Source organism: Theropithecus gelada, chromosome 5 (genome assembly GCF_003255815.1).
Source record: "Theropithecus gelada isolate Dixy chromosome 5, Tgel_1.0, whole genome shotgun sequence".
Taxonomy (NCBI): domain Eukaryota; kingdom Metazoa; phylum Chordata; class Mammalia; order Primates; family Cercopithecidae; genus Theropithecus; species Theropithecus gelada.
This window is the reverse complement of record NC_037672.1, coordinates 2,039,227-2,054,975: the sequence shown is the minus strand read 5'-3', so window position 1 is coordinate 2,054,975 and position 15,749 is coordinate 2,039,227. Positions and strand designations below refer to the sequence as shown.

At 57.5% G+C, this 15,749-nt stretch overlaps 1 protein-coding gene and 1 pseudogene across 2 annotated transcripts; both read right to left on the bottom strand.

Moving 5' to 3' along the window:
• Positions 1-6,364: 6,364 nt before the first annotated feature.
• Positions 6,365-8,325, bottom strand: C5H4orf48 (chromosome 5 C4orf48 homolog). Its single transcript, XM_025386138.1, is given in 5 exon segments — positions 6,365-6,468; positions 7,510-7,598; positions 7,848-8,002; positions 8,251-8,285; positions 8,287-8,325. Coding segments are annotated over 5 exon segments (384 nt in total). The 3' UTR covers positions 6,365-6,402.
• A 5,450-nt stretch (positions 8,326-13,775) lies between these two features.
• LOC112624636 lies at positions 13,776-14,308 on the bottom strand (annotated as a pseudogene). The gene has a single exon (XR_003119443.1). The product of XR_003119443.1 is annotated as a 40S ribosomal protein S14 pseudogene (transcript).
• Positions 14,309-15,749: the final 1,441 nt, after the last annotated feature.

Genomic DNA, 15,749 nt, shown 5'->3' with positions numbered 1-15,749 from the left:
AAAATCCCTTCCACCCTCTTATTATCAGATTTCAGTCAGGATAAACAGAAAGTAGTTCTTCCATCAGTCTGTTTCTAAAATCAGCTTTTCCAACTGTGCACACAAATGAATTATTTTAGCAATTAAAAGGACTCCCATTTCAGCCATTATTGCTGATGACCGTCCCAGGCTATGTGGGTCCATTTCCCTAGATATTTACAAAAGGATGCCTCACAGGTGTTGTACATAAAACCAGCTGCTGTATCTCAAGCCAGTTGTCCCTTAAAACAGTGCTCAGCTTTTGGTCAGGCGCCGTGGCTCGCGCCTGTAATTCCAGCCTTTTGGGGGGTCAAAGTGGGCAGATTGCTTGAGCTCACAAATTCAAGATGAGTCGGGGCAACATGGCGAAACCCCATCTCTACAGGTGTGGTGGTGCATGCCTGTAGCCCCAGCTACTCAGGTGAGAGGATGGCTTGACCCTGGAAGGGGAAGTGGCGGTGAGCTGAGATCGTGCCACTGCACTCCCGCCTGGGCAATACAGCCAGACCTTATCTCAAAAAACATTTTTTTAAGAAAGAAAAATAGAAAAAGAATGCTCAGATTTTGAAGCTTGGTTTCCCATAATTTAGGAACTTTTCAAAAGTGACCAAGGCCGAGAATGTGTTTTGGGGTGAAGCGTGCTGCTAATGAGCCACTCCTCAGGGTGTCAACTGAGAGTCGGGTACTCAAGGTAATGGGGTGACCAGTCCCTTATTTATACCTTTCCAGATAAGTGAGAGTTCCAGAAATGTTCTCCTGTGAGGGGTGTCCTATGAGGCCACTGCACACCCAGGACAACAGTTCTGACATCTCTGCGAAGTCTCTAGTTGCCCAGAGCACCTGCATGGGTCACACAGAGCAACTGACTCTTCCCTTCGGGGCGAGGAAACTCACGCTTATGCACATTGCCGTGTAGGACGGACAGGAACTGGCCCCAAATGAAAAGACAAGTCCGAACTACAGGCAACGGGGAGCAGTTGAAGTTGTTATTATTATTTTTATTTTTGAGATGGAGTCTCGCTCTGTTGCCCGGGCTAGAGTGCAGTGGCGCCATCTTGGCTCACTGCAACCTCTGCCTCCTGAGTTGAAGTGATTCTCATGTCTCAGCCTCCCGAGTAGCTGGAATTACAGGTGTGTGCCACTGTGCCTAGCTAATTTTTTTATTTTGGGTAGAGATGGGGTTTTGCCATATTGGCTAGGCTGGTCTTGAACTCCTGACCTCAGATGATTCATCCACCTTGGCCTCTCAAAGTGCTGGGATTACAGGCATGAGCCACCGCACCCAGCCCAACAGTTGCAATTTTAAAGCTTGCTGTGTAACTTTAGACCCAAAGATGTGAAACCACCAGTGCCAGACTGCCCATACCATGCCCTAAACCTGTTGCCCTGAGGCAGTGGCAGAGAAGGCAGAGTTCTCTCTTTATCTGAGTCCCCTGTCCAAAGACAGAGACTGAAGCCCCCTTTCTGTTAAAAGCAGGTTTAAAAAACACTTCAAATGAAATCTAGGTGTCCAGCAAAAAGAAAACAAAGCTCTGAATTCGGGAGGACTCACTGCTGTGCACCCAGGAAACCTCTGGAGGGAGGGGAGCACGGTGGGTCCCCTTCCAAGTCCTGAAAGGAGCCCTGGGTGGTCAGGGAAGAGGGTCACCGAAGCCTGCTGAATTACGCCAGATACGCTGACCTAATGGAAAAAACTGAGGCAAAACTAATGTGAAGTACAGAGTTTATTGGAGCCAGGCTTGAGGACTGCAGCCCCGGGGCACAGGGTCAGGGCAACCCTTTACGTTCACGCCTTCCAGGGAGGCAACGTGGGTCATGGAACATCTCGAAGGAACTCGCTGATCCATTCAACAACCCCTGCACGCAAGGCTCAAGCGCTGACCAGGGTCCCTGCCCAGCCGCAGGGGCAGCTCCACAGTGTCGTCCCGAGGTTGGCCACGTGGACGGCAGGAAGAGCGTCCCAGCAGAGGGATCAGCACACAAGGGGTCTGGGCAGGAAACACCAGGCATTGGAGACAAGTTGGGGGCTGGTGTGCCTGGAGAGCCAGGGGGCTGGAGGAAGGTGAGGCTGGGTTTTGAATGGGGTCCTTGGGCTCCAGAGCAGATACTGGGGGAACAGGCTGTCATGCTTCTGATGGGGGCCAGGAGAGGGAAGAAGCCACGGCCACTGTCCAGGAGCTCCTGAGCAGTGTCCCCACCCAGACCCCAAGGCCTTAGTGACCTCCAAGGAGAGTGGTCCAGCCCTTACAGGGCCACAGCCTCTGCTGGCCCCTGCCCTTTCCACCTCATCCCCACAGCCTGAGCCTGAGCCTGCCACTGCGAGGCCCCATTAGCCAGGCCCAAGGGCAGAGGCCAGGCCTGGGCTCCTGCCCAGTATTGCCTTGGTGGCCCCTCCAGTCTGCATCTGCGGACTTCCTCCCTCCAGCCTGTCTGACCTCAGCCTTCAGCCCCCTACAAGTCACCCAACGCCTGGGGCCATGTGACCCCCAGTGGCCATGATGGTCCGCTGAGGCCTGTGCTCCAGCCCCGGGTTCACAGGTACCTGGAAGGCACCAGAACACCGTCAGCTTGGAAGGGTCAGGACTGGGCTCTAGGCAGCAGCCTGGAAGGTCTGGGAGACCATGGCACGCGCTCTAGGTGGGGGCTGGGGGGCCTAGAGCCCCCTCCCCACAACAAGGGGAGAACCCCGCAGGCAACAAGGTGCTTCCTCTGCCAGCGCCAGCAGCAGAGCACCTATATCAGCCCCAGGTTGGCGCCAAGGCCCATTTTACAGAGAAGGGAACTGAGGCTCGGTCAGGTCAGCCTGTGGGGCAAGAGCGGAAACCCAGACCTGTCGGTCCTCCCTGGCCGCCCACCCCCGCCTCTGGCCCCTGCTTCCCTAAGCGCCCTCCTCACCGGAGACCCCCGCCCCAGCTGCCCCCGCGCCCGGCCTGGCCAGAGCACGGCGGCCGAGACTCCAGATTTCAGAGGCCAAGCTGAGAGGCGCCCAGGCCTCCGCCGCTTGGATACTCAGGTTTGAGGAGGGCACACCAAACACAGGGAACACTGGCAGGGCAGCCCCACCCACAGCGGAGCTGGGACCCGCGAGCCCACGCCCAAGCCGGACGCGCGGGGTCTCCTCCAAGGCCGTCGGGGCGCTCCTATCCCACCGCGGCCACCCCGAGCCCGAGTCCGTGGGGAGGAAGAATAGGGGCGCGGGGAGCCGGCGAGCAGCCCAGCGGAACCCCGGGACGGCGCGGGCCTGGCCACGGTGGGAGGGAGCGGGCGGGGTGGAATGGAGCTGCGGGTGAGACGGAGCCGGGGGCGGCGGGGCGGCTGCTCTTATGAAGCAGAACTACAGACCGGGAGGCCGGAAGAAGAAGGACGAAAAGCAGAACGGTCCCCAGACCCACAGGGCGCCCAATGGGGGCTCCACAGGAGGCCGGGAGGTGGGAGCGGCAGAAAAGCGCCCTAAGCCCCAGGCTCGCCGTGCCAGCATCTTCCACACCCCGTGCAGCCCTGCGTCCCAAAGACCCCAGGGCAGGAAGGGAGAGGGGCTGCGGGGGACCCCTGCAGCCAGCTCCTCCCAGAGCCTTGGCCCGGGCAGCCTCCCTGCAGTTTCCACTGGGGGAACACTCGGCCTGCAGGGGCCCCTGAGAAGCGCAGATCTCACCCTCCTGGGCTTCACAATCCCGTGTGGGGTGGTGGGGTGTCAGGAAAGAAACAGACAAACAGCCCGGGACCCCTCAGGGACAAACGCATCGAAGAAAAGGCGGGGCTGGGTGTGTGGGCACGCGCTCGGAACCCAGCTGCAGGCTCTGGGCTCTGTGGGCCGGTACCCGCGCTGTGGGCCATGCTACTCAGGAGGCCCAGTGAGGAGGATGGCTTGAGCCCAGGAGGTTGAGGCTGCAGGGGACTGTGATGGGGCCCCTGCATTCCATCCTGGGTGACAGAGCAAGGCCCTCTCTAAAAAATAAACTAATTATTTAAGGAGGGACACGGGGCTGCAGAGTGAGGCCAGTCGCGGGGCAAAGAGTGCGTCGGTGCAGAGGGCGCATGCACAGGCCCTGCGGTGGGAAGGGTGACCTGCAGATGAACTGTGGCAGCGGCCGCCTTCCAGACAAGCAGACACAGTGTCCCTCCCACACACTTTTCTACACAGCAGCAGGGAGCAGAGGGCATAGGATCCAGAGAAAGGCAGCTCTGGGCTAGAGTGCAGGTGGGCAGTGGGGATGCCCAGCTGGCTGGGAGGAAGGCAGGGCCCACAGGGAACACAGGGACAGGCCCTGGACCAAGGGGATGCCCTGACACTGGAGAAGGTACAGATATAAGGGGGGAATGCAGGGAAGATCAGGGAAACAGCAGGTCCAGGGAAAGAAAAGATGTCCCAGAAAGAGACTGCAGTGCCAGGTCACTGCTCGGCCATGCCAGGGTTGACTCATCCTGGAGTTGCTGAGCCCCTGGCAGGAAAGCCACGCCATGGCTCCAGAACTGAATGTGAATGCCACTGGCCCTGCCAACGCTTATGCCCAAGCTCCCTCCACTCTGCTCCTCCCAGGCCTTCCCCGCTCCTCAGGGACCCTGTGGTCCTCTTGCCTTGCTTGACCTTGGTAGCATGAGACACACCTGTGGCTGCCTGGGATGCAGCTTGGTTCTCTTCCTGCCTCACAGCTGCTGATCACCCCTAGGGGCCCTCTTCTCTCCTCTGCCCCCAAACAGGCCACAGGGGATCCCAGACTTCTCTCTCCAGCTCCTTTTCCAGGCGTACCCGCCCAGTGGCCTCCCAGACCCCCATGACCACTCCCACCCCCCACCCAAATCCCACAGGCTCTACTTGCAAACACACCTGGAATCCAGCTGCCTCTTACCCTCTGCTGCCATGGGGCCGCTCTCCTTCTCAGTCTGCCGTCACCTCCTCACAGGCCCCACGAATCCCTTCCCTACCGCCAGCCAGAAGCTCCTGTCGCCAAACCTTGTCCTTGCCCCAGCCCCGCAAGGCCTAGGAGGAAGCTTCTCCACCCAGTGCCCCACAGCCAAGCCTGGTTCGTGTCCCCACCATATCCCAGAGGGCATCTCCCCAGGGCTCCGTGACAAGTATGCTCCAGACTCTGTCTTTTATAGTAATGGAGACCTCACCCTGTGCCAGGACACACAGCTGCCCATAACACAGGACACTGAGTTATATTTGAATTTTTAGATAAACAATGTTTAGTGTGAGGAATCCCTAACACTGCAGGCATAAACAAGAATCTGGCTGTTCCTGGACTTGACTGGCTGAATCTGTCAATATAAGCCTACAAATACGGCTATGTTCCTGGCCTCCCTTGCAGCTAGAAAGGCCACGTGAGGAAGGCTGACCAATGGGACATGAGCACCACCCAGGCCACGCCCCTAAAGACATGGCCCAGCCTCCCAGCCTCTGAGCAAGTGCTGGTGGCTGGCACTGGTTCCTGCCCCACACCCCACCCTGCCTGGGCCTGCAGTGATGTCAGGCCCCTCCTCTCCCTGGCCTGCATTAGAGGGTGCAGACATCCTCCCAGCTGGACACCTGACTCAGTCTCTCCACGGGTGCCAGCTCCAAGGGATGACTCTGTTCACTGTGGATACCAGGCATGTCCAGCTCTACTGGCCTGAGGCAGGGCGGGGCTGGGGCCCCAGGGCCAGGGAACCAAAGCCCTAAAGGCCGAGTCCCACCTAGGGCACATGGCAGTCACTTCTGGCCTGCTGTTCACCCGGATTTGTTCCTAACCACGTTCCTGCATTACTTTGATAAAAGGCTCTAATTTTACTGAAAAAGCATTTACAGAACGAATGAAAAGAGGGAGGTGCCTGCTTCAGCTGGAGGTCACTTGTTGGGTGCTGTGTGCACATGTGTGTGGATGGGAGGACAGCCTCATCAAGTTCCCACTCAGAGCTCCCCGGTGACCACGGGCCGGGCTCAGGGCTACAGGTGGGACTGGCAGGGGAGCTGAGGCTGTGCAGGGTGGCCCTGCCCTCTCTCCCCAGGACCCTCTGTCTCCCAGTCTCAGGCAGCTGGTCCACCAGTTCAGTGGTACAGGAGCCTGGAGGGGCTCAGTCCTGGGGCAGCTGCTCTGGGGACTCAGGGGGGTCAGGCCGATTTCTACACTTTCTCAGCCTCAAAACAAGGGCAGGCAGGCAGGGGAGCAGGTCCAAGGAAGCACAGGTCACTGAGGTCAGCCATGTGTGTCTACCTCTCCGCATGGGCACTGGTGTGGGACAGCAGCCAAGAGGGCTTGCCCAGGTGGAACAGCTGGGGAAACCCAAGCCCAGAGAGGGGCCCAACCCAGGACTGCTGGGGGCGACGCAGGGGCTCTGATGGCCAGAACAGGGAAACAGGACACAGGTGTGCCACTGGGCATTTATTGACATGGAGCAGCGTGGTCCTCAGCGCCCTGCCGGCCAGCAGGCACACAGGGCACGGCGTTCTGCCTGCAGCAGTAGGGTCTCCGTCTGCAAAGCAACAAGAGGTGTGAGGGTGCAGCCCAGCTGCCCACTGGCATTCCCCTGGACCTCCACCCACCCAAGGCAGCCCTATCTCCACCGGCTCCTGAGACAGACAAGGTCAGGCCCTGGCTGTAAGCCCCACACCCAGAGCCTCCCACTTGTCTCTTCCCTCTGCAGTGGCTCCCACTGGTGGGGCCTGCCTGGGGTCTGCTGGTGCCCATGCCATGCCAGAGTGCCCACTTGCCTTCTTCCAGCTCCCACACCACCCGCAGGGGTCCGCTGTCCCCTACTCCCTCCCACCCCCATGCCTAAGGATAGGTGGGGGCTGCTCCTCCCAAAAGCTCAGCTCCAGCCTCTGGGAGTGGGGACAGGGCTCCAGGTCTTAGTCCAAGTCCTTTGGAGTGTTCCCAAGAAGGACACTAGGGCTGGTCGGTGGGGGGGACCAGGCAGGGTCTTCCCTGCTTTCTCCTTCCTAGAATTTTCCCTTTCCGGGAAGAAGCAGGAGCCCCCGCACAAACCAATACTCCTTGGCTGCACCCCATGGCCTGGGGGGCTCCCTGTTCACCCAGGCTTGGAGGGGCCTTAGCCAACCTGTGCATCCACCCAGGATCCAGACCACCCTGCCCAGCCTGACCCCCCATTCCTGACACTTTGGCGACATCCTCTGGCCTCAGTTTCTCCTCTGCCCCGGGGCCTCACTGCCCACCTAGGGGATCCTGGATTGGGCTGACAGTTCTTCCTCAGGGTCCAGGTCTGTCACAGCCCTCGGGAGTGGCAGTCATAGGACAAAGTGCCCAGTGAGGGCCTTCTGGGGGAGGGGCTGGAAACAGAGCATGCTGGAGAGAGGTGTGTCTCATAGGTGAGACAGGTGCCCAGAATGCCCCTTGGATGACTGGAGCCAGAGGAAGGAGGCACAGGTGTGGCGTCTTAAATCAGGGGTAAAGGATGAGGGACCCTCCACTCTCCCCCGGGGGCCTCCTCCGCATCCTTCCTGCCCTCCCCACCCCCGGAGAAGCCCGGGAGGGCCGTCGCGCTGCGGGCGCTCACCCGCGCGTCCAGGCTGCAGGCTGTCTTCCGCAGGTCCTGCAGGGCGCGCTGCATGAACTCGAAGGCGTGGCAGTCCACGCATGGGCGGCCTGCGGGGAACGCAGGTCAGGGTGGAGGGGGCGCAGGGGGGGTCACCCGCAAGGCCCCCACGCACCCTAGGCCCGTCCACCCAGAGCCACAGAGCGCGCGTCCCCACTCCCCACGGCACCATCTCCCGCGAAGGGGAGGACCCGCTCCCGGGAACAAAGGCGAGGCGCGGTCCTCCCCGCGGACCGGCCCCGCACGCCCCCGGCGCCAGCCCCGCCCCGCTCCTCGGAACCCGGCCCCCCAGCACCTACTCTGCGCGGGAACGGCGCTCCCGGCGGGCTCGGCGCGGGCCCGGGCACCCAGCAGGGCCAGACTCAGCAGCAGCAGCAGCAGCGGCGGCGGCGGTGACATCGGGGACCGGCACGCGGGCGGGGGGGCCATGGCCAGCGGAGGGAGCGGGGCCGCCCTGAAGCCAGCGAGGGGTCAGCGGCGCCGGCCCCGGGCCGGTGAGCCCCGGTCCCCTCCCGCAGGCCCGCTACCCTCGTCCACGCCCCAGGCCGGGGAGCCCTGGACCCACCCACCCCGGGCCAGGGAGCCCCCGCCCCACCCCCGGCTCCCTGACTCCAGTTGGCCGGTCCCTGGGCCCAGCTAGCCTCTAGTCCGCGCCCCCTATCTTGAAAACCCCCATTCGGACGCCCGCACCCCCGCCCTTACCGCGGTTCAGGGACCCCAGGACCAGCAGCGCGGGCGACACCGGCAGACGTTCCGCGTCCGGCGCGCACCGCGCATGCGCTCCGACCCGACCCCGCCCGGGTTCCCCATCAGACGTCGTCGTCATGGAAACCCGAGACTGCGCTGGCCACGCGTTTAGAGGCACCTAGGACGCTCCAGGAATCGGGTGTGCCTAACCCTGGCCGGGGGCTGCCCCGGGAGCAGCGTCCAGACCCATGGCCGATGCAGTCTAGAGGGCTGCCTGGAGGAGGCGGCGCCAGGGCGAGACCTCCAGGACGCACTGCCGGCGAAGCAAAGGTGAGGAAGTGGGAGATCTTTGGCTGGATCTCAGCAGGTCGGGGGCGATCCTGAGGGAGCTGCTAGATGTTCGCGAGTGGCGGGGAGCGGTGCATGCAAAAGCCTGGCCTCCGACCCCGGGCGGGTAGTGTCCAGTGTGGGGTCGCGCCGCCCGGAGAGAGCTGGCCTGGGGGATCAGCTCGGGGGATCGGCCCTCGCCCGGCCTTTCCCTGACCCAGCCTCTCGTTGATCCTCGGGCGTCAGGGTGGGCACCAGCCTCCTCGGTCCCTCCCGGCTGCCCACCCCTTCCCCAGGGTCCTCCTCTCCGCCTCTCGGTGTCCTCGGAGCCCGGAGAACCGCTTGCCGGGAGCCCCAACCACAGGTCCTCGGCCTCTTTGTGCCGATTTCAGCCCCATGAACTCAGGGCTGTTGGCCTTAAAGAGCGCGGTGCCGCCAGTGGTCCCTGGGGGCCCCCGGCAAGTGCGAATCTGGGCCCCGGACGCCCTGGGAGAGATGGTCTCAGACGTCGGAGCCAGGCACCACGCCGTGGCCTCTGCAGAAGGCGCCCCAGGCCCACGTGGGTGCTGGCGCCCCCCCCCCCCGCCCCCGCCACAGCAGTCCGCGCTTTGGCCGGGAGCTCAGGGACTAACCACACCTCCCGCCAGACCCTCTTCTTGGTGGGCGGAGCCGCCCCCTACCGGGAGGCCGCCCCTCTCGCCGTGCAGGACCCCCAGCCTCGGGCGCCCCCCCGCCGCCTAGCCGACTTCTATCCCCAACCTCTGGGCTTCTGGCCGGTGGTCTTCCCGGCACAAGCTGGGACCGCGGACGCACCTGCTTCTCACGTGGTCAGAGCCGCCCCTGCCCAGGCGGGACGCGGTGTCCTGACCCTGAGCGGGGCTGGGACGGTGGGCTGGGGAAGCGTGCCCATGACCGCTGCTGCCTCCTCCGGGTTGGGCCGACGCCGGGCTTCGGGGACCTGGTCGCGCCTCGGGGGTGCACTGCATCCCCAGCGCGCTGAAACGCAGGCGGGGCCCGAGGGGATGGGTGGGGGCTGCGGGTTGGTGTCCCAGGCGCCCGGGGAGGCAGCGGCCCTCCCGAGTGTCGGGCTAGTGCGCACTTCCGCGCTCTTCTCCACCTGGACCCCGAGCCCGGGAGCAGCCCGTCGCAGTCCCCCAGTGGGGCGGGAGCCGTAGAGGGGGAGCCCCGCGCGGTCGCCGGGGCCGCTGAGCCCTGGGGGGGACGTGCCTCCGGGGACGTGCTGGGCCGCAGGCGTCCTTCTCCCCTTCGGTCCCACACTGCGCCCCCTCGAAACCTGCCCTGTCACCCCTGCCTCTAGCGCCCACAGACGGCCGCGTCCCTGCGGGGAAGGGAACCGCCTCCGCAGAAGCGAGGTGGGCTGGGCCTCAGTCGGCGGTGCATCTGGGTCGCCAGGAGTCTCGGGCTTGCTGCCCCCCCTCCCAGGGTCTGGATGGCCCCTGGCTGCCTTCGGCCTCACCGCACCCCCTTCCTCGTACACCCCTCACGCACCTTCTCCCACGTCCCGGGCACCCAGGGCCTGAGGACCTATTTCGTCCCAACATCCCATCTGGCCACCGCCGCCCGACACACTCCCTCTCCCCCTCCTCTCCTGGGGACATCGCTGTGCCCTCGGGCCGCCCGTGCACCTTCGCTGCCTCCCAGCCGCCTCCTCCCAAGGCACAGCCCCCACCCTACGGTTCTCTCTAGCAAACGGGTTGAGATTCCCTCACATCCAAACAAAACAAACCTGGCGCCCCCTCGGCGGCCCGCACCTCTCCGGCCGGCCCGTGCCTACCCGTTTCCGTCTGGAGCCCGCTCCTGTCGGGTCTGGGTCCCCTCCCTCCCATTTTTGCCTGCTCCTCCCGGGTGTTTCTAGGCGATACCTGTCCCCCACCTTTCCATGTCCCCTTCCCTGAGCCCTCAACAATCCTTCCAGAAGCCCTGTCAGCTCCATCCCTACAGCCCTGGGAATTCTCTCCACCCCACGCCTCTCTGCTCTTGGTCCCAGCCCCTCACCTGGGCTTGGGGAGTCACCTCCTCACTGTCTCCCTTTTTCCAGCCCCCTGTAGTCCAGTCTCCACAAAGCAGTCAGAGAGAACTTTATTTTAAAATGTTGGTAAAATGTCCTCATTTAAGCGATAACTCCCTATCTCCTCCCCCCCCCCCCCCCCCCGCCCCCTTCCCGCAGCCTCTACTTTCTCTCTATGAATGTGGCCACTCTGGGGCCTCACTTGCGTGGGATCTCACAGTGTTTGTCCTTTTGTGGCTGGACTGGCCTATTTCACTTAGCTTGGTGTCCTCTCCTTGTTTGTTTTTTTGTTTTTTGTTTGTGTGTTTGTTGGAGAGACAGCGTGCCTTGGCCTCCCACATAGCTGGGACTATAGGCACGTGCCACCATGCCTGGCTAATTTTTAGATTTTTTTAGAGACAGGGTCTCTTTATGTTGCCCAGGCTGGTCTCGAACTCCTGGGTTCTAGCTGTCCTCCTGCCTCTGTGGGCAGCACAGGCACCACGGGGCTGTGGATGAGCCTCCTGGCAGCTATGAGTGGCAGAGGGGCCTTTGGGATCACATCAGACACTGCCACCAAGCAGGAGGCTTCACAGCTCCCCTCTCAACTCCAGTGGAAGTGCAAGCCCTGACGCAGCTGAGGCCCTCAAGGTCCCCTGTCCCCTCCCAACTCCCCCACCAGGGCATTCCCCTGCCCACTCCCACCAGCTGCTGGGCCTCCTGCTGGGCCACAGGCCTCCCTCAGCTGAGACCTGCCCAGTTCTGCAGATAGCCAGGGCTTCTCCCCACCTCCTGGCTCGCTGGTGTCTTCCACCCACCCTGAGTCTTCCAGCTGCCAAAGATGTCAAAAGGTTCAAAACACTTGATCAAAACAGGATCACAGGTCGCTGTGAAATAACAGTCATTTATTTAACCAGAGTGATAGTCAAATACTTCAAAAGCAATACAGAAAGATACATAGATTAAAAAAACAACCCTTTCAAAACTCAGTTTTCCTAAGTAATTTAAAAAACAAATAAAGGCAACTCAGGAAGTTATCTTGAAAATCTTTGTTTTTTGAGGCCAGTCACCAAAAAGGTAAAGAAGAACCTCCTGCCATGTGATTTCTTCCACTTATGGGACATCTGTTTAGTTTACCTGAAAGTCAAACCTGATGAAAATGTACTCAGTTTAACCAGACACGGGAAGAGTGTGCGTGTGTCCAAGGTTTTGAGCGCACACCATATTAGAGAGGAATGTAAACGAGACAGTTAGTAGCTCGAGCAGGAGAATACATGGCTGTTAGGAAAACCAAAAGCATGAGAAGTTTCCTGGTTACACGGACAATTCAGACACATCAAGAAAACCCAGGAAGACGGGTGAAATTATACGGGAAGAAAACATTGTTTTTCCAGGTCTTCAAGACAGACATTTCAGCATCAGCTCATAACAAAGAGATAGAATCAGAGGGGAGAGATACAGGAGCTGACAAAAAGGCTGAAGCACAGCGTCACCATCCCAGGCCCTCTGATGGGGAGAAGGAGCTGGAGGCAGTGGTGTGTGTCCTGAGAATCACAGGCTGCAAGATGTAGCAAAAGCTGAACTTCTGAAACACGAGTCTGAGATGCTCTAAGAGGAAAGCTCTACCTCAAGGAATGAAATTTCCACTCTAAATGAAGAAGACAGCATTTCTGACCTGAAACAAGGGAAATTAAATGGAGAAAATGAAAAAACAGAAAAGTGCTGCAGAGAATTAAAAATCTAAACCTCTTGCAGTTTTACTATGAGCAGACCACTAGCTCAAGAAAACTTTGTTCTAAGGCAGGGGACCAAGCCAGATGTCGTGGCATGTGCCTGTGGTCCCAGCTACTCAGGAGGCTGAGGTGGGAGGATCACTGAAGCCCAGGCATTTCAGCCAACCTTTAAAAATTTTGTAAACAAATAAATAACATAGAGTATGTGGCCAGGCGTGGTGGCTCACATCTGTAATCCCAGCACTTTGAAAGGCTGAGGTGGGCAGATCATTTGCGATCAGGAGTTATAGACCAGCCTGGCCAATGTGGTGAAACCCCATCTCTACTAAAAATAAATAAATAAATAGGAGTCGTGGTGCACCCCTGTAGTCCCAGCTACTTGAGAGGCTGAGGCAGGAGAATCACTTGAACCTGGGAGGCGGAGGTTGCAGTGAGCCTAGATCGTGCCACTTCACTCCACGCCAGACTGGGCGACAGAGTGAGACTCCATCTCAAACAAAATTTAAAAATAAATAAAAATAAATAACATAGGGGATGAAAAGTTCAATCTTCAGAAAACTTAGAAATAATTCTCTTAATTATAACCAACTGGATCACACACAAATTCCTTTCATAAATTCATCCTTTGTGAACCTTATCACAACTTCTGAGCCTTGACAATATCCTTCAACTTTCTGCCTTGTCTTTCTTTTTCTTTTATTTTGTTCCTTTTTTTTTTTTTTTTTTAAATAGGTCTTGCTCTGTCACCCAGGCTGAGTACAGTGGTAGGATCACGGCTCACTGCAGCCTGGACGTTGCAGGCTCAAGGAATCCTCCCTCCTTAGCCTCCCAAGCAGCTGAGACTACAGGCATGAGCCACCGTGCCCAGCCTCTCTTTCTTAAATAACTAGAGATTCTACTTTAGGACAAAAAATTACCATATCAGATTCTTTCTCATGCAAAATTATTCTCTTTTAAAAATCTTTCTTATGGACCAGGCACAGTGGCTCATGCCTGTAATCCCAGCACTTTTGGAGGTTGAGGCCGGCAGATCACCTGGGGTCAGGAGTTCAAGACCAGCCTGGCCAACATGGCAAAACCCCGTGTCTTCTAAAAATACAAAAATTAGCTGGGTATGGTGGCACGCGCCTGTAATCCCAGCTACTGGGGAGGCTGAGGCAGGAGAATCATTTGAACCCGGGAGGCGGAGGTTGCAGTGAGCCGAGATCACACCGTTGCACTCCAACCTGGGTCATAGAGTGAGACTCCATCTCAAAAAAGAAAAAATGTTTCTTACCAAAACTGCATCTTCACTCCCATGACGCTCTTCATATCTCTCTCTCTCTCTCTCTCTCTCTCTTTCTCTCTCTCTCTCTCTCACATACTTGCTGGTTCCTTTTTATCTTGTTTCTGTTTCCTTCCTGAATCCATATTTTGAAATAACCTTAAAATTATTCCTTTTTCTCAATAAATAATACATATTTGTGCCTTTGTTTTACATGAAGGCAATTTATTAACAAAATATTTTGAGGAGTCTTGTTCACAGACAGTGACCATCGTGACCCCCCTTCCTGCGAGTGCTGTCAGAGGGGATGGGGGTGACGTCCTCAATCTGCCCGATCTTCATACCGGAGCGGGCAAGGGCTCTGAGGGTCAACTGGGCCCCAGGTCCCCGGTCCTGGGTCCTATTTCCTCCTGTGGCCTGGAGTTTGATGCGTAGGGCAGTGATACCCAGCTCCTTGCACTTCTGGGCCATATCCTGGGCAGCCAACATAGCAGCATATGGCGAGGATTTGTCTCGGTCTGCCTTCACCCTCATCCCACCAGTCACACGGCAGATGGTTTCTTTGCCAGAAAGATCAGTGACATGGACAGAAGTGTCACTGAAGGATGCAAAGATATGGCGGACACCAAATACATTCTCTCCTTCAGCCACCTGAGGTCCGAGGCTGATGACCTGTTCTACCTTCTTTTCCTTCCCCTTTTGAGGTGCCATTTCTGCACATCATCTCCAGTCTCCACACCAGAAAGATTTGTGCCTTTCTTATAATTTTTCTCATAAAACACATCTTTTTGGTACACTTTATATACAGAATTATATATATTAATTAGAAGTTTAACTCTTTTTTTGAGACGGAGTCTTACTCTGTCACCCAGGCTGGAGTGCAGTGGCATGATCTCGGCTCACTGCAACCTCCACCTCCCGGATTCAAGTGATTCTCCTGTCTTAGCCTCCCCAGTAGCTGGGACTACAGGTACGTGCCACCACACCTGGCTAATGTTTGTATTTTTTTCTTTGGTAGAGACAGGGTTTTGCCTTGTTGGGCAGGCTGGTCTCGAAATCCTGACCTCTAGTGATCCACCTGCCTCAGACAAAGTGCTGGGAATCCAGGCATGAGCCACTGCACCCGGCCTAGGTTTAACTCTTGGTAATTTTAATTTCTAGCAAGCAATTTGAACAATCACATATCAGTATTTTATAGATGAGAACCATTTGGTGATTTGTAGAAACAGGTTTCTCTATAATTTTTTTTTTTTTTTTTTTTTTTGAGACGAAATCTTGCTCTGTCGCCCAGGCTATAGTGCAGTGGCACAATCTTGGCTCACTGCAACCTCTGCCTCCCTGTTCAAGCGATCCTCCTGCCTCAGCCCCCCAAGTAGCTGGGATTACAGGCACCTGCCACCACACCCAGCTGATTTTTGTATTTTTAGTAGACACTGGGTTCCACCATATTAGTCAGGCTGGTCTTGAACTCCTGACCTTAAGCGATCCACCCACCTCAGCCTCCCAAAGTACTGGGACTACAGGCGTGAGCCACCGTGCTCAGCCATAATGTATTTTTTTGATAGTGACTCTATTTAGTGAATCCAGCAAGAGGACAAGCACAACCCTCCCCATCATAAAAAAAAACATGAATTTGCACAAATCCCACTTGTGTTATTCACACATTCCACTTATTTAATGCTTTCTTTGATTTTGATACCAAAACTGTATACTGATATAAACTCCTAGGTGATGAAAATATCATTGACAGAGCTGAGGATTTTTCATTGAAAACCCTAATCCAGGCAAATATGTTAACTCAGTTCTAGGTACTGATGTCAAAAGGGGTTATGACATAGCAAGATACTAAATAACAAAGCTTCAAAACATTGAAAGCAACAGTTGACAGAAGTACAGAAGAAATAATTAATTTTACCATTATAGTGTAATTTTTTTTTTTTTTTTGAGACGGAGTCTGGCTTGTCGCCCAGGCTGGAGTGCAGTGGCCGGATCTCAGCTCACTGCAAGCTCCGCCTCCCAGGTTCACGCCATTCTCCTGCCTCAGCCTCCCAAGTAGCTGGGACTACAGGTGCCCGCCACCTCGCCCGGCTAGTTTTTTGTATTTTTTTTTTTTAGTAGAGACGGGGTTTCACCGTGTTAGCCAGGATGGTCTCGATCTCCTGACCTTGTGATCCAACCGTCT